Source organism: Rattus rattus, chromosome 9 (assembly GCF_011064425.1).
Source record: "Rattus rattus isolate New Zealand chromosome 9, Rrattus_CSIRO_v1, whole genome shotgun sequence".
Classification (NCBI taxonomy): domain Eukaryota; kingdom Metazoa; phylum Chordata; class Mammalia; order Rodentia; family Muridae; genus Rattus; species Rattus rattus.
The window spans coordinates 35,607,941-35,628,831 of NC_046162.1; the positions used below are offsets into that span (position 1 = coordinate 35,607,941).

Sequence of the window (20,891 nt, forward strand, 5' to 3'; positions counted from 1 at the left end):
GAGATGGACAGATGTCCCCAACCCATGCTCTCTGCACGGCTGATGGGAGGAGGAAGAAGATGAGGAGGGGGAAGAAGAAGAGGAGGAGGAAGAGGAAAAGGGGGAGAAGGAGGAAGAGGAGAAAAGGAGAAGGAGGAAGAGGAGAGGGAGGAGGAGGAGCAGGCAAGCCTGGACTACTTAGCATGGAAACCTCTGTAGGTTCCCAACAAGGATTTCTTTTTTTTTTTTTTTTTTTCCGGAGCTGGGGACCAAACCCAGGGCCTTGTGCTTGCTAGGCAAGCGCTCTACCACTGAGCTAAATCCCCAACCCCAACAAGGATTTCTGACCAGGACCTGCAGCCTTCCTGTCAGGGGAGCCCTTTGTCAGCTGACTTCTGCTTCAGCTGCTCTGGGAACCCGTGCAGCATTCTTGGGAGAGCAGGAGACTGCTCGGTCTAACCTCAAAGGCAAGCCATACCACAGCTTCCCATAAAATGCAGGGGCCCTAAGAAACTGATCCTCCACTGCTAGGAAGGGCAAGCCGTGTCAGGGACACTGGTGACAGCACTCAGTCCCAAGCTAACGAGTCTCAAATCCCACTGGGGTGTTGATCCCACCACTGTTGCCTGTTGCTCTCTGCAGCTCTGCGTCCACTCCCCCACATGGGGAACAGCCCAGCGTGGGGACATCAGACCAGGATGGTCAGCCATGCAGGATTGTGAGCAGCCCACATGTCAGGCCACTCCTGTGGACCTGTAAGTCCTGAATGCATGTGAGTCCTGGATGTACACACCATTCCTCCCTGGCGTGTGATGGACAGCAGGCCACTTCTCCAAACTAGCGCTGCCAAATAATGTTTTGAACTATGGTTTCACTCTTACTTATGTGATGGCTGGAATTTTTCAGATTTTGTAAGCTTTGGGGGAGTTAGGGCTCACCCTGCTCATAGTTCACCAATAGAATCCAGGCCAAGTGCCATAAGGGCTTCCCCCTCTGGAGCAGGGTAGGGCAAGGGCATGGCAGAGAGGAAGCTAAAGCCTAGAACGTTCACACTGGCCTTCTGCCAGCTTCCCTGGTTTGAGCAGAGATGTACCAGGAATATTTGTAAATGTCTGGGCTCACCGGTGCCAGTATGGTCAGTGAGCCTGGGGAAAGCCCAGGATGCATTGGAGAATAGCCAAGAGTTCAGTTTGGCTCCATCTGAGTAGGAACAGTGGGAGATGAGGTGTTAGTGGAGCTTAAATGCCAGGCAGGGGAGGGCAGATTTCCCATGAGAGGCTCAGAGCAAAACGCCATATTCCAGAGAAACAAGGTCCTGCCATGGAGCCACTGTGGGGCGATAGAGAGAAAAGAGTAGATTTGGAGGGACATAGGATGGGGTGACTATAACTGTAAAGATGGGGAGAGGTAGGGAGGGGAGGGGCTCAACCCTCCTTTTCTCAAATAGCCCGCTCACTCAGCTGGCCAGCAGCCCTGTGTGTGCGCAAGCTAAAACAGACACCGCATGGCACTGCTGCCAAAGAATAATTTGCCATGGGTCAAGATGCAGAGATTTCCAAACTGACAGATGGTGGAGGGTCTTGGGAGAGGGATCCAGGGGCATTTTTCTTACTGAGACTTGTCCTTGGACAAAATGTATATCACAGGCCTTTCTTTCTCAAAGATAGATGTAAGAGGCTGGCAGAGAGGGGGGGGGAGATCGAGATCCCCACACGAGGAGAAGAACCCCCTCCCCATGTCCCAGGACTTTTCGACACAGGGACTGCCTCTCCAGGAGAAAGGTATCAGCAGAGGTCTGTGGCATCTCTGAAAGGGGTGGCAGTCACTCTTCCATTCAGGGCAGCTCCCGAGCAGACTGGGTGGTTGAAGGGAACAATGCCTCCTGCCTAGGGAGAGAAAGCCTCCTCTAGCAAAGAAAACATGTGTGCTTACGTCTTGATGTTGAAGTATGCCGTGGTTCCCAAATGGTGCCACTGCTGGCATCATGGCCAGATCTCCTTGTTGTGGGGACTCTCATGCACCTTGTAGTATACAATTCCTGGCCATCACTCTATAGAGGCCAACAGGAAACTGCCTTCTCCCTTCACCATCCTCATTGAGACAACCAAAACACGGGGACTAGTTGAGAACCACAGACGTAGACTGAAGGGTCCTGCCTCTTCTCCCCACCCTCCATTCCACTTCCTAATATCATGTCCCGCCTACCATCTGTTCTGTCGTAAAGCTCCGGGGACTGGGTGTAGTGACACGGGCCTCTTCAGATTGGGACAGGAGGATTAAGAGTTCGAAGCCAGCCTGAGGTACACTGGTGAGTACCAGTCCTCAACCTTCCAGCCCCTTGTTTTCTTCACATTCTCCTAGGGATCCCATTTCAAACATCTCTTGAGTGTGGATGCATTGCAAGGTTGCATCCTAGCCTAGACCACCTCTCCCCTGAGCCCTAGGCTGAGGTCATACAGCTCAGTCCCCATCCACCTACCTCTGCTAAAAGCAGTTCCTGATTCCATCTTTTGTATCTTCTCTCAGTCACTCAACAAATAGCCCAGCGCCCAGCTGGGATTTCAGCCCCCAGCTCGGTAATCAGCTTCAGATCTTCTCTCCCTATCCATCCCCAGTTCTCATCTATCATCATTCAGTCAATCCACCTCCAGCTGATGACCCAGACTGTCAGCTTCACAATCACTCACGGTCTAGCCAAAGCCCTTGGCACCACCACACCAGCCTCCTGTCAGTTCACTGTCCTCTTCACATAAACAGTGAGCAGAGCCTCCTCCTGACAAGCTGCCCAAGCCAGCCTGGTTCTTGCCTCGGCGGCTCTAAGAAGAAGAACATAATGCAGATGTGACTGTGAAGTCTGAGGGGACAACAGTCTGGACTTTGGAGAGAGGTATCTTTGTTCCCTATGCTGGGGATGCTGGAGGGCCCTGTGACTCCCTGATATCAAGGGATTAACCTGCCTAGGAAGCTGCCACCAGGGTGTCCTATTAACACAGCTGGGGATTTCAGAGCACCTCTGGCACCTGTCTGAAGTCCTCCTGTGACTTCCAAATGAAATCCAAGCTCCTTCCAGTCTGTCACCACAGGGCCAGCTCTGCTCCAACCTCCTCCCTTACTGAAGTTGTTAGGGTTCCAGATCTGTCTCTGGCAGCCCCAGCAACCTAGAGACGAATAGGGACTGGAAAGATGGCTCAGTCAGTGAAGTGCTTGCCAAACAAGCCTGAGGACCTGAGTTCAATACCCAGAACATGCATTAAAAAGTTGGCATGGTATGTGAACCCAGATGACCAAAAAACAAAAACAAAAACAAAAATCAGCCATAACGGTATGCCTCTATAATCCTAGCACTGGAGGGAAACAGAGACAGAAGGATCCTTGGGGCTCATTGGGCAGCCACACTAGACTATTTGGTTAGCCCCAAGCCAATGCGAGACCCTGTCTTAGTAAATAAGCAAGGTGAATGGTTCCTGAAGATTCACACACACACACACACACACACACACACACTAAATAAAACAAACTTTACAAAACTAAATGAATAAATGAGGGAGTTGGCAGAAGATCCAAGGGCCTGGAGCCCCTCAGCTGGTGTCCACGGGCGGTGTGGAGAAAGCTGGCATCAGAACCAAGTGCAAACCGCTCTCCAAAACAGACTGCTGATGCCTAGTTACGAAGTGCAGCCATGACTGAGCATCCTCTGGAGGATAATTAACCAGAAAGCATGCTATGTTTATTCATAACCCCTTCTGCCATGGCTTCACCCCCTTTGCATGCAAGAAGCAAGCCTGGACCTTGGGTAGAGGTCAAATGGAGTCAGGCAGCCAGGGAAGGTGAGGGGAGAGGGGGCTCCTTCTGGGTACCCTTGCCTCAGGACACACAGAGAGGGGAGAGGGACTTGACCCATAGAGGCATCTCTTCTCCTACATGATGGTTCACAGAAGGCTGCCACTGAGAAAGGCCCCTCAAAGCTTGCTTCTTCACTCCAGAAGCCAAGGGCCTGGCTGAATCTTCTTCTTTTCTCACTGTGCTTGGGAAGATATAGAAGGCTATCAGCTAAGCCAGCGGGGTCATAGGCTAAGGGGGAAAAGGGAGTCTCTATTCTGGAGTTCCCTTCTTCATCTGTCCTGCCTCAGGGATATGGTGGGACCTCAGGAGACCCTTCTTGGCACCTCATCCAAGCTCATTCTGAGCCTAGTCCTATCCTCACTGTCCCCTGAACTGCCGAGCTGCTTCCTGCCTGGGCCTCTGTGCTTTTCCAAATCCTCTCCTCTTCCTACAAAATGACCTTAGCCACACAACTACCAGAGTAATGCTTTAGCACCTGTGAATTAGGCAAGGTCCTTTCCTGGTTTTAAAACCTCCCTATACTGCTGGGAAGATGGTTTCAGTGCTTGCTACACAGTGTGAGGTAAGGACTGGAGTTCCCTGATCCAGAGAACCCGGGTAAAATGCCAGGGGGAGTGGAGGCCTGCCCGTTCATAAGCCTTGGAAAGTAGAACTGGGAATCCCCAGAACATGCCGACTAGCAAGACTAGCCAAATCAGTGAGCTCTGGGTTTGATTGAGAGACCTTGCCTCAGTGATTAAGGTGGAAGAGCAATTGAAGATTTCCAGCATCAACCTCAGGATTCCACATGCATGTTCATACATGTGTGTACACACATGCACCCAGCACCCATGAAGAAGGGAAAAAAATTAATTCCCTGACACTTCCCATCACTTTAAAGCCATTAGACCTTACCTCAACTCTGTTCCACCCAGTCACTTCCTGCCCACCTGCAACTGTGTCACACACCCTGCCATGTCAGCCACACCGGCCTTTAACTTAGTTCCCAGAGCACTTTAGTGCCGACAAACACACACGCACACACATACACACACACATACATGCACACTCACGCACATGCACATGCGCACACACACGCACACACACACCTCAACTTGGGAGTTTTGAACTCTTTCCTCTAAAGTGTCCTTCTAAGGCATAAAGATAACTCAGTTGGTAGGCTGTTTGCCTAACATGTACAAAGCCCTGAGTTCAATCCCTGGCACTGCATAGTGAGTGAGTCATATTACATGCCTATGATCCCGGCACTGAACTGGAATTATAGACAGGAGGAGAAGGTCACGTTCAAAGGCTGGCATAGCTCATCAGTGGTGAAAGGCACTTACGCAAGCCTGGTCCTGCGTTGGATTCCTGAGACCCATGTGGTAGAGGGAGAGAACCAACTCCTATAAGTTATCCTAGACAGACAGACACACACACACACACTAATAATAATAATAATAATAATAATAATAATAATAAATATAAAATGAAATACACCCCCTCAAAGACAAACTGTTCAGGCTCATCCTCAACGACATAGAAAGTTCTGGGCCACCTTGGGATATCTAAGATCTTCAAAATGAAAAATGTCCTTTCCCCAGTCTCTTCACCTTTCAAGTCTCAGGTCTCCCTCTAACTACCGTTGATCCAGAATCCATCCACCAAGCCAGGGAAGGCAAGAGACCCCCTCCTCTGTTCTCCCCCCTCACCTTTTTCTTCATATCCATCATGCTTGTGGCCCCATCTCCTCTGTGTGTTTTCCCTACCCCTCTGACATCCTCCATAGACAGGGGGTCTGTGACAATGTGGGGTAATAGAACCACCTCGCAGCAGAGAAGACTTAGAACAGAAAGTGGATCTCCTGAGTGCGAAGCTGTTCCAAGGCTTCTTGACCTGCTGCTGGCTTCAGGTCCCGCCCACACCACCCTGCTGTTCCCTCAGTAGAAGCACATTAACTTGTGTTCCTTCTTTTCCAAGGGGGTGTGGTAGGTAATTAAAACGCCATCTGCTATAGAAGCCTCCAAATCCCTGTAGTATGCCACAGTAAGGCTGAGTTTGCCACCCTCATCAAGTCTGATGGGGTTGGGCAGCTCACCTCCAACAGAGTCGAGGAGACCATGGTCCTCACTCCCACTTCTGCCTGGCTGTCACGGGGTCTCTGCAGCGGGAGGCCGAAGTGTGGATAACGGCTTCATTAATCAGGGTTCTCCAGAAAAACAGAGTCAACAGGAACTGGAGGTAGCAGTAGAGACTGAGATAGCGAGACAGACAGACACAGATTCTGAGTGGGGAACTGGTCTACACCATTCTAGAAGCCGACCAGTCCCAAGCTCTCTGCTGGTGACAGGCTGGAGTCCCAGGAGACCTAGAAAGACTAACAGTATCCGTCTCATTCTGAAAGTCAGGAGTTTTAAGATCCAGGAAGGGCCAGTGTATGAATTGTTTGTCTTTGTTTCCGGGACAAAATACACTGATAAAAGGGAGGGAGGAAGGAAGGAAGGAAAGGAAGGAAAGGAAGGAAGGAAGGAAGGAAGGAAGGAAGGAAGGAAGGAAGGAAGGAAGGAAGGAAGGAAGGAAGGAAAGGTTTATTTCGGCTCACAATTCCAGGGAACGGTCCACCTTGGCAGCAGGAGTCAGAGGTCACTCATCACATTGCGTGGGCAATGAGGAAGGGAAGGTGAATGCTGACTCTCGGTTCTCTTTCTCCTTTCCATGCATCCTAAGAGCCCAGCCCAGGCAACAGTCCCTCCCACAGCCATACATGCCCATCTCTGTTAAACCAATCTAAATAATCCCTCAAAGACATGACCGAATGGTTCTAGACCCTGCCTATTAACCAGTCAATAGTAATCATCACGGCCAACATCCTACCTCAGTGGCCTCTCTTCCTGGTTGTTCTACTCAAGCCTTTGACTGGATGACAACATCTAATCATATGGGCTCCCCTGACTGGAAGAGAAATGGTGGGGTGAACACTAAGGAACCAGGAAAGGACACACAACAGCCTTTCCTGGGGGTATAGAAATGTCTGCTCCTCTCTCTCCATCCAGAATTCTGCACCCAATCTTAGAGACCCAGCGCACTTCCCGAAGTGCAGAGTAAGTGGCCTGTGATTACAGAAGATACTTTTTAATGTCCCTTCCCCTAATGCCGCCAAGCAATAGGCAGGTGATGCTTGCCAGTATCGCTGTTTTCGTAGGGCTGTGGTTTGAACATGGGCTCTGCCGCCTGTTTGAAGCGACTATCCTAACCACTGAGTAACGTGCTTAGCTCACACCTTTGCACATATCCTGAGCAGAGGTATTTCTATCCTCCAAGAGAGGACAAAGCAAGGAGTGGGAGACACATGGGGTGGCCTAACTCATTGAAGCATCCCCAAGCACAGAGATGGGGGGAAGGAGAGAGGGGGAGGGAGGGGGAGGGGAGGGGAGGGAAGATGAGAGAGAGGAAGAAGAAGAGAGAGGGGGGAGAACTGTGGGAGCCAAGAAGCTCACCCTGCATCCACAGATAGTCGTCCTAACCCCACCCCCACCCCACCCCCACATTCAAGACTCATCTCTGTGAGCTCTGGCTTGGCAGGCACCGGGCCTGTTCTGCTTGCTAGTTCGTTCCCACCACATCTTGGCAGGTAGTAGGTGTTCAGTAAAGAATAGCTGAACACGCAGGAATCCTTCGCCTGCATAAAATTATTTATTCAGTCACTCTGTGTGCCCGGCATTGTATGAAGTGTTGAGGACACAAAGGTAATAAAAGCAGGTCTGGTCTCTGTCTGAATGCAACTCAAAAAGATGTTTGTTTACACTGGAGACCACAGCTTGACAACTAAACTGTAATGAAGAGTGAAGCAACACCAAGCCTCCTAAGTCAACTGAAAATGTAAATTACCTATGACTCTATGGGTAATTAGCTAATACGTTTATTGCCAATCCCAAAATGAGGCAAGCGAGAGGAATGGGGACAACAGCAGAAAAACTGAAACCGGTTGTGCTTATGGAAGCGGGATGCATCCAAGTGCCCTCTAGTGTGGCTTTGGAGCAAACCCCCTACCTAGGCTGGCTACACCTTGGTACTCAAAGCCGGTGTCAAGATAACATGTTCTAGAATAACCCAGCCCCAGCCTCAAGTCAGCAAGGCTTCAACAGGTACTTGAAAAGAGCCCAGCATGACAGTTCTCTGATGGAGAGAACAGAGGAAGAGGATGTCCAAACCTGGGTCTTATTCCCAGCACAGAACACACACACACACACACACACACACACACACACACACACACACACACACACACACACACACAGAGAGAGAGAGAGAGAGAGAGAGAGAGAGAGAGAGAGAGAGAGAGAGAATGAATATCACCTAAACACCATCCCTGAACAGAGCCCAGGCAGTTCCATTCTGTAAACAGTCTAGGGTGTTGGAGACCTTGGACATGCACTTATCATCCTCACATTGTGCCCATCGAAGGAGTGACACCAGAGTTTGTCACCTAGTGACCATACCTCCGTTGGTGACACCCAGGTCACATGAAGAGTGCATCCACCCCAAGGAAAGTCCATATGAACAGAGGTTGCTCCTACAGACCTAAGCACCTGACTTCACTCACCTACTACTGAAATCTTTCAGCAGGATTGTACTGAGCCTCCGTGCACCCTCCAAGTCTCCCAATTATTGGGGTGGGGACTGAGGATATGGCTCAGTGGGTCAAGTACTTGCCACACAACTATGAGAACCTGAGGTCAGATCTCCAGAACCTACATAAAACCAGATGTCACAGTGCACCTCTATAATTCTCCAATGCAAGAAGGAAGGCTGAGTCAAGAGAATCCCCAGAAGGCCAGCTACTCTGGTGTACACAGAGGTGAACAATGAGAGAAAATTGTCTCAAACAAGGTGGAAGGCAGAGACCAACCCCTGAGGTTGTCTTCTGACCTCCACAGACTTGCCATGGTATGAGTACCTACACACACTCATACCTATCAACAGACAGACAGACAGACAGACAGACAGACACACACACACACACACACACACACAGATTAAAAAAGGAGAATGCAGTGGTATGCAGACAGGCTAACCTTTTAACAAGAGCTTTGCATTGGTGGCACCCTTTGAAACATAACATTATGTCCAGGCTGGGCCATGCGCCAGCCATTAAATGCCTTTCTGACATAAGAAAACTAACACCAACTTGGTGAGAATTGGAGACATTTCATTTCTGTGGCTAGGAAGTACCAGAGTCCCATTTGAGCGGGTGCTGCTACATTTGTGAGTCTAGCTGTGTTCAAGTTCACTGGGAGAGGAACTAATGTGAAGACAAACTTGGTTCTCCAGCAGCTGAAATTGTATGGCCTCCTGCTTTCTGGGAAGGGGGGAGGGTTAGCGTGACATGAGGGCCTCTAGGTTCTTAACTTAGCGAAGGAAATAATTCAGTCAAGAGACAGGAACAGTTTAAGCAGAAATATATTTGGCTAGAACACATCAAAGAGAGACTGCAGTAAAAGAGTTTATCTCAAGATGGGGCAGTTGCCAAGTGGGTCTGTATTGTGAATTTTTAAATCTCTGTGTGTGTGTGTGTGTGTGTGTGTGTGTGTGTGTGTGTGTGTGTGGGTGGGTGTGTTCATACCTACAGAGTCTAGAAGTATCAGATTCCCTGGAGCTGCGGTTACACGCATTCGAAAGCCACCTAATACAGGTGCTCAAACTAAACTCAAGTCCTCTGCAGTAGCAAACTACTAAGTCACCTTTCCAGTCCCTAACTGTGAATTTTAAAGATGCTTTAATGAATATTTATGAGGTACATGGCATGCTCATGGGGTAAGCTAACCTGTTTTCTTTTCATCAGGATGGACTTGATTTTCCTTTTAGGGTATTTCCTCCCATAATCCTCTAGAAAAGCCAACAATAGGGAACGTAGTAGCTTAGATGAAGGGTCCGCCATAGTCTCAGGCATTTGAACAGTTGGCGCCCAATTGATGATCTGTTCAGGAAGTTTAGGAAGTGTGGCCTTGTTGGGGGAAGGTATGTCACTGGAAGTGGTCTTTGAGGTTTCAAAGCCTCTCATCATTCCCAGTTTTCTCTCTCTGTGCTAGGCATGAACTGTGTGAGCCCTCAGCTCCCTGCTGCTGCTGCTGCTGCTGCTGCTGCTATTGCCATTCCTGTCTCCCCTCCATGACAGACTCTTATCCCTCTGGAACCATAAGTCCCAATAAGCTGTATAAGTTGCTGTGGTCATAGCTTTTTATCACAGCAATAGAAAAGTCACTAATACAGGCGTTATGTAAACCATCATGCAAGCGACATAATGACGTAGATCTTCTACGGATGTTGGCCCTGTGTTAGTGTATTTGTGGGAAGGCGCTTCAGGAATAGTGGGGACAGCGTAGCCATAGCTTTAAGGATGTATAACCACAGGGGCAATCTGACCACTTCATTGTTCCTCGTTTACACGGTTTTGAGCCTGCTTAAGGAAGACTTGTAGCTTCCTCATGGAAACCCTTCTCTCCAACACCTGTGAAGGCAGGAAGGAGGAAGCCAGTGCTACAATACTTTGTCTGCAAAATGAAGGATGTCCTACCCTGGGGCAGGGGAGTAGAAAGAGGTCTAGGCCTCAGCCCACCTACTATGTGCCAGGCGCCATGCTAGTCACAAACAGCACTATAGCTATAGGACAAACAAGTCAGCCATGAGAGCCACCCTTGTTGGAAGAAGGTCACTTGTGCAGACATGACAGTTGTCATAGTGTATGTCCCATCTCCTCACACCAGCGGGAAGCAAGAGGAACCCCATGTCTGCCAGGAAGCCTCAGCCATAGCACGCTAGGTGCCCAAACTCTGACCACCTGATTTTCTTACCCTCCTTAAAATCCGTCACCACCCAGCAGCTCTCATAAGCAGTGCCAGTTCTCATAGCAGAGGCGTCCATGTCCCTATGGGCACAGAGCACTGACTGGTCTCCATATACATGCACATAAGGGTATACACTGGTACTTTCATATGCTCACACAAACAGGTGCGCACGTGCACACACACACACACACACACACAAACATACAAACACATACACACGCACACACACACACACTGTTTTAAATACAAGGAGTAGGAAACTAGCTAGTGCATAATGTCCAAGACAGAGTAGGTACAGTTATCAGGGACTCTTCTAAATTCTGCATCTGTGGGTGACAGAGGGCCACTGGCACCTTTGTTCTGGAAGGGGCAATAGAGACTTCCAGGAGGAAGGGGCATTAATTATATCGGGAGCGTATTAGTCCTCATGCCTGAAATGCCTGACAGGAAGCTCGAGAGAGGAGGGGTTTAATCACAGCCTACAAGTCATTCCATCATAACAAGGAAGCTGTCATCAGCAGAAGCAGGAAGCCAGCTGAAGATAACCAAGTTAACAGGAAGTAGGGCTGGGCTATAAAGCCTGAGGGTCTTCCCTGGTGACCCGCTTCCTCTAGCAAGGCTCCACCTGCTAAAGCTGATGGGGAACATTTCACATTGGAACCACAATAAGAGAGGGCCACGTAGGAAGCTGTTGGAAGCCATTGAATAGAGGACAGGTATCATGGGGGGAGCTCTTGGGAGGCATGGCAGTCCCTGGTGCTTCTACTTGGGCCATATCTCTTACGATAGTGAGCAAATGGGCGAAGAGCAGAGGCAGAAAACCCTGGAGGGTAAGGCACGCAGAGCAGGCACCACCTGCAGGATGACGGACGGGGCTCTGCAGGGCATCCACTCAGAACTGTCTACTCAGAGCTGTAGAACCTAACAGCTTAGAGTGATGCTCAACCATTGTTGGATTGATTGGTTTTAGACCCACCTAGGAGACGCACCTCTGAATGTGTCTGTCAGAATGTTTCCAGAGAGGTGTAACGGAGGAGGGATGTTAGTTACTTCCCTGTTGTTGTGATAAAAACATGACCAAGACCAAAAGCAATTTATAGAAGGAAGAGTTTATGTTGGCCTACGGTTCCAGAGGGATACTGGCCCATCATGTTGGAGAGGCACAGCAGTGGACTGAGAGCTCTTGGCTCTAAACTCAAGCATAAAGTAGAGAGCAAACTGAGAGCAGGGCCAGGGATTGAGTCTCTAATCCCATCCCTGGTGATGTCCTTCGAGCACAGGTGCCCTACCTAAAACTCCCCACAGAGCGCCACCTACCGAGAACAGAGTATTCAAAGACCCTAGCCTATGGGAGCTGTGGGAGCTGGTTTTCCATTCAAACCATTACAGGGAAGAACCACCCTGAACATGAGCAACTCCCCATCAGGCGGGGTCCCAGGGTGGGGAGAAAAGGGAGACCACAAGCGGAGCATCAGAATTGGTCTCTATCTCTGCTCCTGCTTCCACACGCAATGTGTCCAGTGCTCTCCTGCTGACAAACTTTTCCCGGCATGGTGGGCTATATCCCTTCTCAAACCATAAGCAAAAATAAAGCCTCCTACCTTAGCAGTGTCTTAGTTTGCGTTTTACAGCTGTGAACAGACACCATGACCAAGGCAACTCTTATAAGGACAACATTTGACTGGGGCTGGCTTACAGGTTTAGAGGTTCAATCCATTATCATCAAGGTGGGAGTATGGCAGCATCCAGGCAGGCATGGTGCAGGAAGGGCTGTCTATTCAGAGCTGTTCTACATCTTGTTCCAAAGGCAAACAGAAGACTGCTGTCTTCCAGGCAGCTAGGAGGAGGGTCTCATTGCCCACCCTTATAGTGACACACTTCCTCCAACAAGGCCACACCTCCTAATAGTGCCACGCCCTGGGCCGAGGATATTCAAACCACCATAAGCAGTTTCTTGTCCATGTTTCTTCACAACCATGAGAAAAGTAGCTGACAGTGAGCCCCTTGGCCTCCTGGTCAATTTTATTCATTTTATTGATGTCTACATTGAAGGAAAGGAAGGGGCCTGCCCAAGGTCCCTCCACTTCTCAGAAGCTTCTTCCCAGGAAGAGGTCCTGTCCTATCCACTTAACCCCAGCTCCTGACTGCCTCCCACCCTCAAATTTACCCCAGAAAGCTAACTTGCCTGGTCTTCTCACTCAGCCTGGAAGGAAGGACTGCTAGCGAAAGCTTGCTAAACAGTAAATAAAGAAAGCAGGGTGGGAGAGGAGGGCTCAGGAACCATAAATCTCTTTAGAATTTTAAAAGGAGCTGGGGAATATTGACACGAATTAAATCCAATAAAACATTCATTTAATTAAACTTTAAATGATCCAAATATTTGCTGTTTGGTTAATATTTGTGTAGCTGACGGGAGCAGAATTACGATGGTTCTGCATGCGGGTACTCACGCATTCTAATTTCGCATGAGCTTTTCCTGCACAAAGTACATATGTCTTCGTACATACAAATGATGAGGACCTCAACTGACGAAGATGCATCACCCAGCCCAGAGGGTCGCAGTAGGCTCCCACTACCCTGACCCCAGGGCGTTTGCCTTGTTCGTATTTGGCCCTATGTTCCAGGCTCTACCAGAAAGTTAGGACCCAGGAAGGAGGGGATCCTACCATTCACGTTGGAGCCCTATCCTACATGGAAGCCAGTTCTTGCCGTCCAGAACTCTAACCCATCAGATTGCCTGCCTCTCATCCTCTGCCTTTGAGATTCCCAGGCCCCTCCTTATCTCGGAAGGCAGTGGTTCCCAGGCCTCACAGAAGCCTCCAGGGTGCCCACCATACTCACAAGAGTCCACAGTGGTCCAAGTAGAGGGGCACCACTGTGTGTTAGTTACCTAGGGATGTGGTGCAACATCTGGGGGAAATTTCAGCAGAGAAGTGGAGCTCAAGGGACAGGAGAAGCCTTGTCTCCTGCAAACTCTGTGATGATGGTTTGGCCTGTCTTTCTAGTCTTGATGGATGTTGGCTGCAGAGAGCAGTGATCCCTTTAGAACCTAGGCTCACTTCTTCTCCCAAGGCACTGAGAAAGAGGTAACTGAACACTCCCTCCATTGCTAAGCCTGGTCCACGCTGGCAAGTCCATAGTCCACAGGTATGGATGCTCTGGGTAGAAACAGAGGGCTTCTCTGTGCAGCTTTATCCTAGCTGCCCTCAGGCTGGTCTCCAGGAAGTGGCATGGTCCCTCTCCTGCTCCCCCTAGTTCCAACCAGCAGGACCTCCAGGCTACAAAGGTCAGCCCTGCCCCCCCATCCAAGCTAAGCCTCCCACAAACCTCGGCCACTGGCACATCTTCAGGCTTTGGTCTGGCTCGCAGGATTCAGGGAGCTTCTATAAGAGTATGCAGTATCTTTCTAAACCCCTCAGGATCCCTTCCTTTACGTACCTGGGAGACTCTCTTCTTACTCCCATAGTCCCCTGGAGCAAAAGCAGCATTCCACCCATCTTCTTGCTCCCAGAGCACAGTGATCATCTGAGGAAGAGCTTTCTCCAGCTGAGAATCCTGGCTCCTGAGCTCCAAAACCCCAGAGCTCAATGGGAGCTGCACAATAGTTTCATCAAATCCCCCCCCTCCCTCCCTCCCTCCCTCCTTCCCTCCCCCTCTCCCTCTCCCTCTCCCTCTCCCTCTCCCTCTCCCTCTCTTCCTCCTTCCCTTCTTTCCTCACCCCTTTCCATCACACCCTTCTCCCCATCCTCTGAGTCTGCAAAGCCACACAGTCTGCACCCTCTCTTTCCCTACCCTGAGCAGTAACACCTCCTGGCCCAGAGGTGGGAGGGCAGCAGGCAGACGGTGATTTAAGAGGAAACTTGAAATGCACCACTATAATGTTTGTGAAATATTATGCCGCCCGCGTCCGCATCCATCACCCGCTGCTTATCTTCCCTCGCACTGGCTCCTTCGCTCCAGTCACATTTTTCCTCGGAGTGACCACCCCTCCCCACCGGCCTCTCTGCTGTTGAGCTCCTTTATTTTCATTTTCTCTGTTGTTCACCCATCCATCCAACAGACGCCGGGGGAACGCCTCGTGTGCAGCTTGATCGTCTTCAAAGGCCCAGGGCAGGGCCACTAAATGGCAAGGAAGGGACCTGGCTGCTGCAGATCTGACCTGAGGCACCTGGTTTCAACTCGCACCCTGCAGTGTTAAACCCGCACCTCTTTTCTGCACCGTTCCCCTCCCCCACGGGCTGGCAAGAGGGCTCGTGGTCCAGATGCACAGCCTGGGGCAATGCCACTCCAGCTCCTGGCTCCCAGCAGCCCACAGCGCTCGGCTCCCAGTCTGTGCGTCGTTTCTGACACTTTGAAGGATATACCTGCCAGGGGACCCGTGTCCCAGTATGACAGCGTAGTGAGATAGCATGGCACCGTACAGTTCTGCCAGCACCTTACGCTACATACAGACACACATACCCACCCCTGAGCCAACCTGCCTCCCCAGCCCCTGAGAGGACATAGAGAAAGACCAGGGGACACCCGTTCCACTCCCTCAACTCTAGCCTAGTCCCATGTTTGCATTGAGCAGCCTGGATTTGATTAATTTTTCATAAATCCTGAGAGTTTTAGAAAGCTTGGGGGGGGCGCTGTGGAAATACTTTAGATCCTTCTATGTTTGCCTAGAGTGACCACTTTCCATGCCAGTTAGCAAGCAGAAAGTGACAAGGATTCATAACTTGGCCAGCCTGGAACACACTGAAAAAAAACATAATTAATAAATAAATAAATAATAATGAAAGGCCACAGTGCATGGTCACAGAACAGAAATCTAAATCCAAGCTCAGTGAATCTTCAGACAGAAACAGACTTTCAAAGGTCAGCCAGTTCATTCTCCAGACCTCAGACAGTGCAACCTTTAAGCTAACCCCAGACGGACGACATTCCTGTCGGCTCACCAACAGACCTTGACCGTGCTTAGCAGGTTCCAATTTCATTAAGCCAGCCGCTCCAAGCAGCACACCCCACAACTGGCTCTGTGGTCTCTCTTCTGAGTGGGCCTTATGGGGCCTAGCAACTGGTGAAACTCATGAACCCATGGCCCAGATGTCTCCCCTCCACTTTAGCCAAGTTCCTGACTGGTTTTGACATTACACATCATTGGTACCGATCACCCGGCAAGGGCGTCTATCCGTGCATTTAACTGGCACGTTATAAACCACTTCTGGGGGCCCAAGGCTCCCCTTGACCCTGCTCTTTAGTGAATCCATAACCGTTTACCTAGATTACCTGGGATTTGACCTCTCGTGTCTGCCTCTGACCACTCTCTCCTCTCCCTCAACAGAGGTGATTCAACTGAGCCTCGCCCCTGAGGACAAGGTCAGCGTGACCACAGTGACCGTGGGCCTGAGCACAGTGCTGACCTGTGCCATTCGTGGAGACCTGAGGCCACCAATCATCTGGAAGCGCAATGGGCTCACCCTGAGCTTCCTGGGTCTGGAAGACATCAATGTAAGTTCCCTGACACTCATTCTAATGTATGTCCCAGGGATGCCACCTTGTGGGGCACCATGTGGCAATAGTGGCAAAGGGCTTCCTTTTAATAGGTCTACACTCAGCCTGACAGCTCTCGAGGATCCAAGTCACTGATGAAAAGGATGCCATGAATGACGTCATCATCCTGACGGCAGTCATGTCTAGTCAAAGGAGAGGGGCTACTGACTAGGAGGGAACGTGGCCAGGGCAGGTGGCACCTCATCCCTCGAAGGGATGGGCCACAAGCTGTCAGAGAGCACAGCCAGGCGGAAGGCTTCAGAGCCAGAGAGAGACTCTGGCCAGGAATTACAAAGAGGAAACTCCCGCTCTATTGCTAGATAGAGTGTGGGCAGAAGGCTGGTCCCTGTAGAGGGCAAAAATGAGCAGGGTGACTGGTTGAAGGGAAGGTATGTGACAGACAATGTGTGAGGGGGCCAAGTGAGGCCAGAGGAGGCTTGTTTTGAGGATCTTCTTCACTGGGTAAGTACGTGCAGATTCAAAGACCTTCAAGCTGCCTCCCTCCCCAGATGGACATGTAGGTTATTCAGTCGTGAGTGGCCCTGGTTTAGCACGGAACCAATCCCAGTGTCCAAAGGCATTTACAAAGTGATGCCAACTGTGAGAGCTACTGTATGTATAAACCCACACACCCAATATGCACATACATGCACACATATACACACCACACACACACACACATACATACATACATACATCCACACATCACAACACATACAAAAACCAGACAAACACAAAACACATACAACACACACACACACACACAAAACAACACACCATACTACATACATACACACATCACAGCATGTACAAAAACCAGACACACAAAACACATACAATACAATACACACACACACACACACACACACACACACACACAACACACCATACATACACACATACACATTCCTCATCAGAAGAGAGCAGGTGGGTGAATTCACATAGCCTGATACTTATATGACCAGTAGGAATACTTCTGGACCCTAAAGAACCAGACAGCTAGTTCTATATCAGCTTTGTGATTTTGAGTAATCCCTGGGCCTGCTGGTCCGTGGTAAATTTATCTCTAAGAAAGCAACCTGGGAAGCCCCTCTCTTCCACCGAACTTCAAGAAGACATGAACTAATTAATATTCCAACTGGTCTAGCTTTGGTAAAGGGTTGATGTGGCTACCCACACATTCATGATAGACATCAGCAGTGCTACCCATGTTGGTGAGATGCTGAGGTAGCTGTGGGTCTTGGGCTGAAATAAAAGGAGTACAGTTTTCAAGCAGAGGAGACTGCCCTGCTTGACTCGGGACAGAACAGTGGGGCCGCAATAGGATGCTCGAGTCAGAAAAGGAAGAGTCACAGGATGCATGGTCAGATCCCGACTATCTACAGGAGGTGGAGTAGGGGGTGTGGTAGAGGGAGCTGACCTGAGCCACGTGCCCACAAAGAGACTGATTTGAGCTCCTTAGATGGTTCAGCATTGCTGCCATCGGGCCTGTCTCATGGTAGAGTAAGCCTCCCATCCCTGGGGACATGCACGCACAAGCAGAGACCGTGGTGAGTGGTATAGCCACCCTCAAGATGACAGCTAAACCCACGATCTGAAGATCCTGCCAGTGCTGAGTCTGTCATGGTGTAAGAGGCCCAGCCCCAAATATAAGTGCCATCAAGACTCTAGGCCCTTTTGGGTAGAACCTGCAGATCACAGGAGAAGCAGCTAGAAAAGGATGGCCACTCTGAAGCTTCTAACCTGGCAGGTCTGGCTGAGGCCTGTCCTCAGCCATCTTGTCACAGCAGGCAGGGTTATTTCCCTGAGATTTCCCCTATGTGGTACGGACAGCCAGTGTCCCCTCCCAGCCATCTCTGAGTGTTGGTGAAGCACTGCCCGCGTGGGTACCTAATAAGACACTTCTTGAGTAACATCCTTCACCCCTTCATCCTCTGGATCTGAGATGGCCAGGCCTTGCCTGAAATCATAGCAAGAAAGTTCAGTGTCGTGTGTGTGCGTGCGTGCGTGTGTGTGTGTGTGTGTGTGTGTGTGTGTGTGTGTGTGTATGTATGTATATGTGTGAGTAATTTGTGTGTGTACATGTTTGTTGAGTGTGTGTGTGTGTGCATGTGTATGTTGAGTGTGAGTATATGTATGTTGGGTGTAGGGAGTATCAAGTGCATGTGTGTGTATATGTGTGTTGAGTGTAAGTGTGTGTGTGTTAGGTATAAGTGTATATATGTAATTTATGTGTGTATGTGTATGGTGTGTATTTGTGTTTGGGGGGAGTGTTGAGTGCCTGTGTGTATATATGAGTGTTGAGTATAAGTGTGTATGTGTGTGTCTGTGTGTGTGTCTGTGTGTGTGTTTGGTGTGTGGGGAGTGTTTAGGGCATGTTTGTACATCTGAGTGTTGAGTGTATGTGCATGTGTGTATGTGTGTGTATGTGTGTCTGTGTGTCTGTAAGCGTGAGTGTGAGTGTGTGTGTCTGTGTGCGTTGGGTGTGTGAGCTTGTGTACACAGACCCTATTATAATTAGGATCCATTTACAAACAGCGTTGGCCGCTGTGACTGTCTCCTCGAGAGGCCGGGCCACTGGTGACTGACTAACCTCCCGAGCGTTCCTTGGTGCTCTATTTAAACACATCAGAAATAAGAGCAGAGGCAAATGCTCCTTAGTGCACTTGCCATCAGTTAATTAAATTACTCAAACATGCCTCCAGCACCAACTCGATTGCATTTCTCCTTTTCAAATCAGGTTAGCAATTTGGATAATTGTGGGTGCAACCAGAGATTAATGGTCCCTCGTTACCTCCCCAGAAACACTTGCTCATGGTTGAGTCGGTAGCCTGCAAATAGGCCTAGGCGGGTCTAGGCTTCTCAGACGCCCCCGCACACAAGTGGGGGGGGCACCTGCTCCCCATGGGTCCCCACTACCTGCAAGTGCATCATACACAGCCTCCTCTACCTCAGGGAGAGGAGACGGAGCACCACCTGCTAATGAAGAACGGAGACTGGTTTCGAAGGGGCCCAGGTTAGAGTCTCAGCTTCTCACTTAATTGAGTGACCTTGGAAAGGGCCTCTGACCTTTATAGGTCTCAGTGTTCCTCATCTGTGAAATGGAGATAAATGAGAGAGTACTTGCCTTATAGATTTACAGTGATACGAGGCATGGCTCATTCTTGACTTAGACTATTCTGTGAGTGCCATTATCACCTTTACTTTCATTATTATCATCATCATCATTATTATTATTATCATCATCATCATCATCACCATCATCATCATCATTGATATTAAGCTGATCATGTGTGGGTAACACCCAGCCAAGTACCAGATACCGAGGTTTGCAGCGGCAAACCTCCAGGAGAGGAAGGAGGGGGCCTCCAGGAGTAAGTCAGGCCAAAGGGAGCAACTGAAGGTCCTTAGAAGACCTGGAGCATTTATAAAGCAAGAACTGGCCAGGAGAGAACAGCCAGGGAGGACCCTGGGGTTCTTGGTGTTTTCAGAACCTCTTGCCCATCTCAGCATCCACTCCCCCTGCCACTGTGAATGCCGAAATACAATCAACAGAGTTGTAATTAATGCCTGGTACCCAACATGGCTTCCAACCAAGGAAGCGGATCAGCCTTCCAAACCGGAGGCAGGGAGATTAGAAAACACAAAAGGTGTGGGGCTCCTTTCTTTGTCATTTGTATGAGACATCTTGATTGGCAAGAAAATATTAATCACTTTTTCACTACTCTCTTAATGAGACGCTTTCATGGGCAACAAAATATTAATTTGTCTTGTCTTATCTGTTAAGAATTCTGTTAATGAATTCAGTCACAGAGCTATTAGAGAATGCCATCCTAATGACACATGTAATTAAACTTTTCTGACTTGCAAACATCAAAGATGCCTTGCGCATCAGAATAATATTTGATCAGAAAGTCAATGCTCCCCTCTAGCCCGGAGGCGAGCAATGAGCCGCCTGTGTTCTGCAGAGAGCCACGCACCCTGCTTGCCAGTCATCATTTTAGCATTGATTTGCTTACAAAGTGCCGGTGAGCTATAAAGGCCCCGTGCTGGGGCCCAGAGCAAAGACGCTGTCCCCAGCACACAGGGAGGGGCAGGGCTTCTCCAAGCACCTGTTGGAAGGGCTGCAGAAAGGAGAGGGCCTGACTGGGGCTTCCTGCAACCAGGAAAAAGCAAGAGAGAATAGTAGAAAGGCCCCAGCCGGCAACAGACCCCACAAAGAGCCTGAAGTATTAATGTTAACAGTCTTTGCCGTTTCCCCATAGACTCAGGAGAGCTACTGGGTTTTGGCCAGGGAGTAATGCAATCCACCTTCCAACCTAAACATGAGCATATCTCCAAGAAGAGTCCCAAGTAACATGGAACCCAGAATAAGAGGGAGGTCCATGGCTGCTCTCAGGTCTCTCCCCTCTCTTGGCCCAGGACACAGTCAGAGCAGCTACAGTGGTTCCTGCTCAAGGTTCCCTCCGTGTGACTATGGCTCCATCGATAGGACTTTCCCCTTGTCAGAAAGTCCAACCTGGACCTTTCAGAGCCTCTCAGGAAGTACTACCCACACCAGTATTTCATAGGCATATGCTCCAGCTTCACCCCAAGCAGCTTTATAACAGCAGACAACCCCAAAAGAAGGTGCCCCACACCCTGAAGAAGCAGCTGGGCAGAGTGCCAGCCACGGCACCCTTGCAAAAGGTTACAATATGCCCACCTCTT

General features: G+C 49.7%; 1 protein-coding gene and 1 long non-coding RNA gene across 3 annotated transcripts in view; one reads left to right on the forward strand and one right to left on the reverse strand.

Annotated features, from left to right (window-relative positions):
- Positions 1 to 5,654, reverse strand: part of LOC116908672 — a 70,224-nt gene extending 64,570 nt beyond the window's left edge. For both annotated transcript variants that reach the window (XR_004389010.1, XR_004389011.1), the window contains exons 1-2: positions 5,514 to 5,654; positions 5,148 to 5,219 (exon numbers count right to left, since the gene is read on the reverse strand). This is a non-coding gene — a long non-coding RNA (uncharacterized LOC116908672). The remainder of the gene's footprint in view (positions 1 to 5,147; positions 5,220 to 5,513) is intronic.
- Positions 1 to 20,891, forward strand: part of Fstl4 (follistatin like 4) — a 433,128-nt gene that overhangs the window by 365,912 nt on the left and 46,325 nt on the right. Inside the window, exon 7 of the mRNA XM_032911962.1 lies at positions 15,973 to 16,139. Coding sequence (XP_032767853.1) covers positions 15,973 to 16,139 — 167 coding nt within the window. The remainder of the gene's footprint in view (positions 1 to 15,972; positions 16,140 to 20,891) is intronic.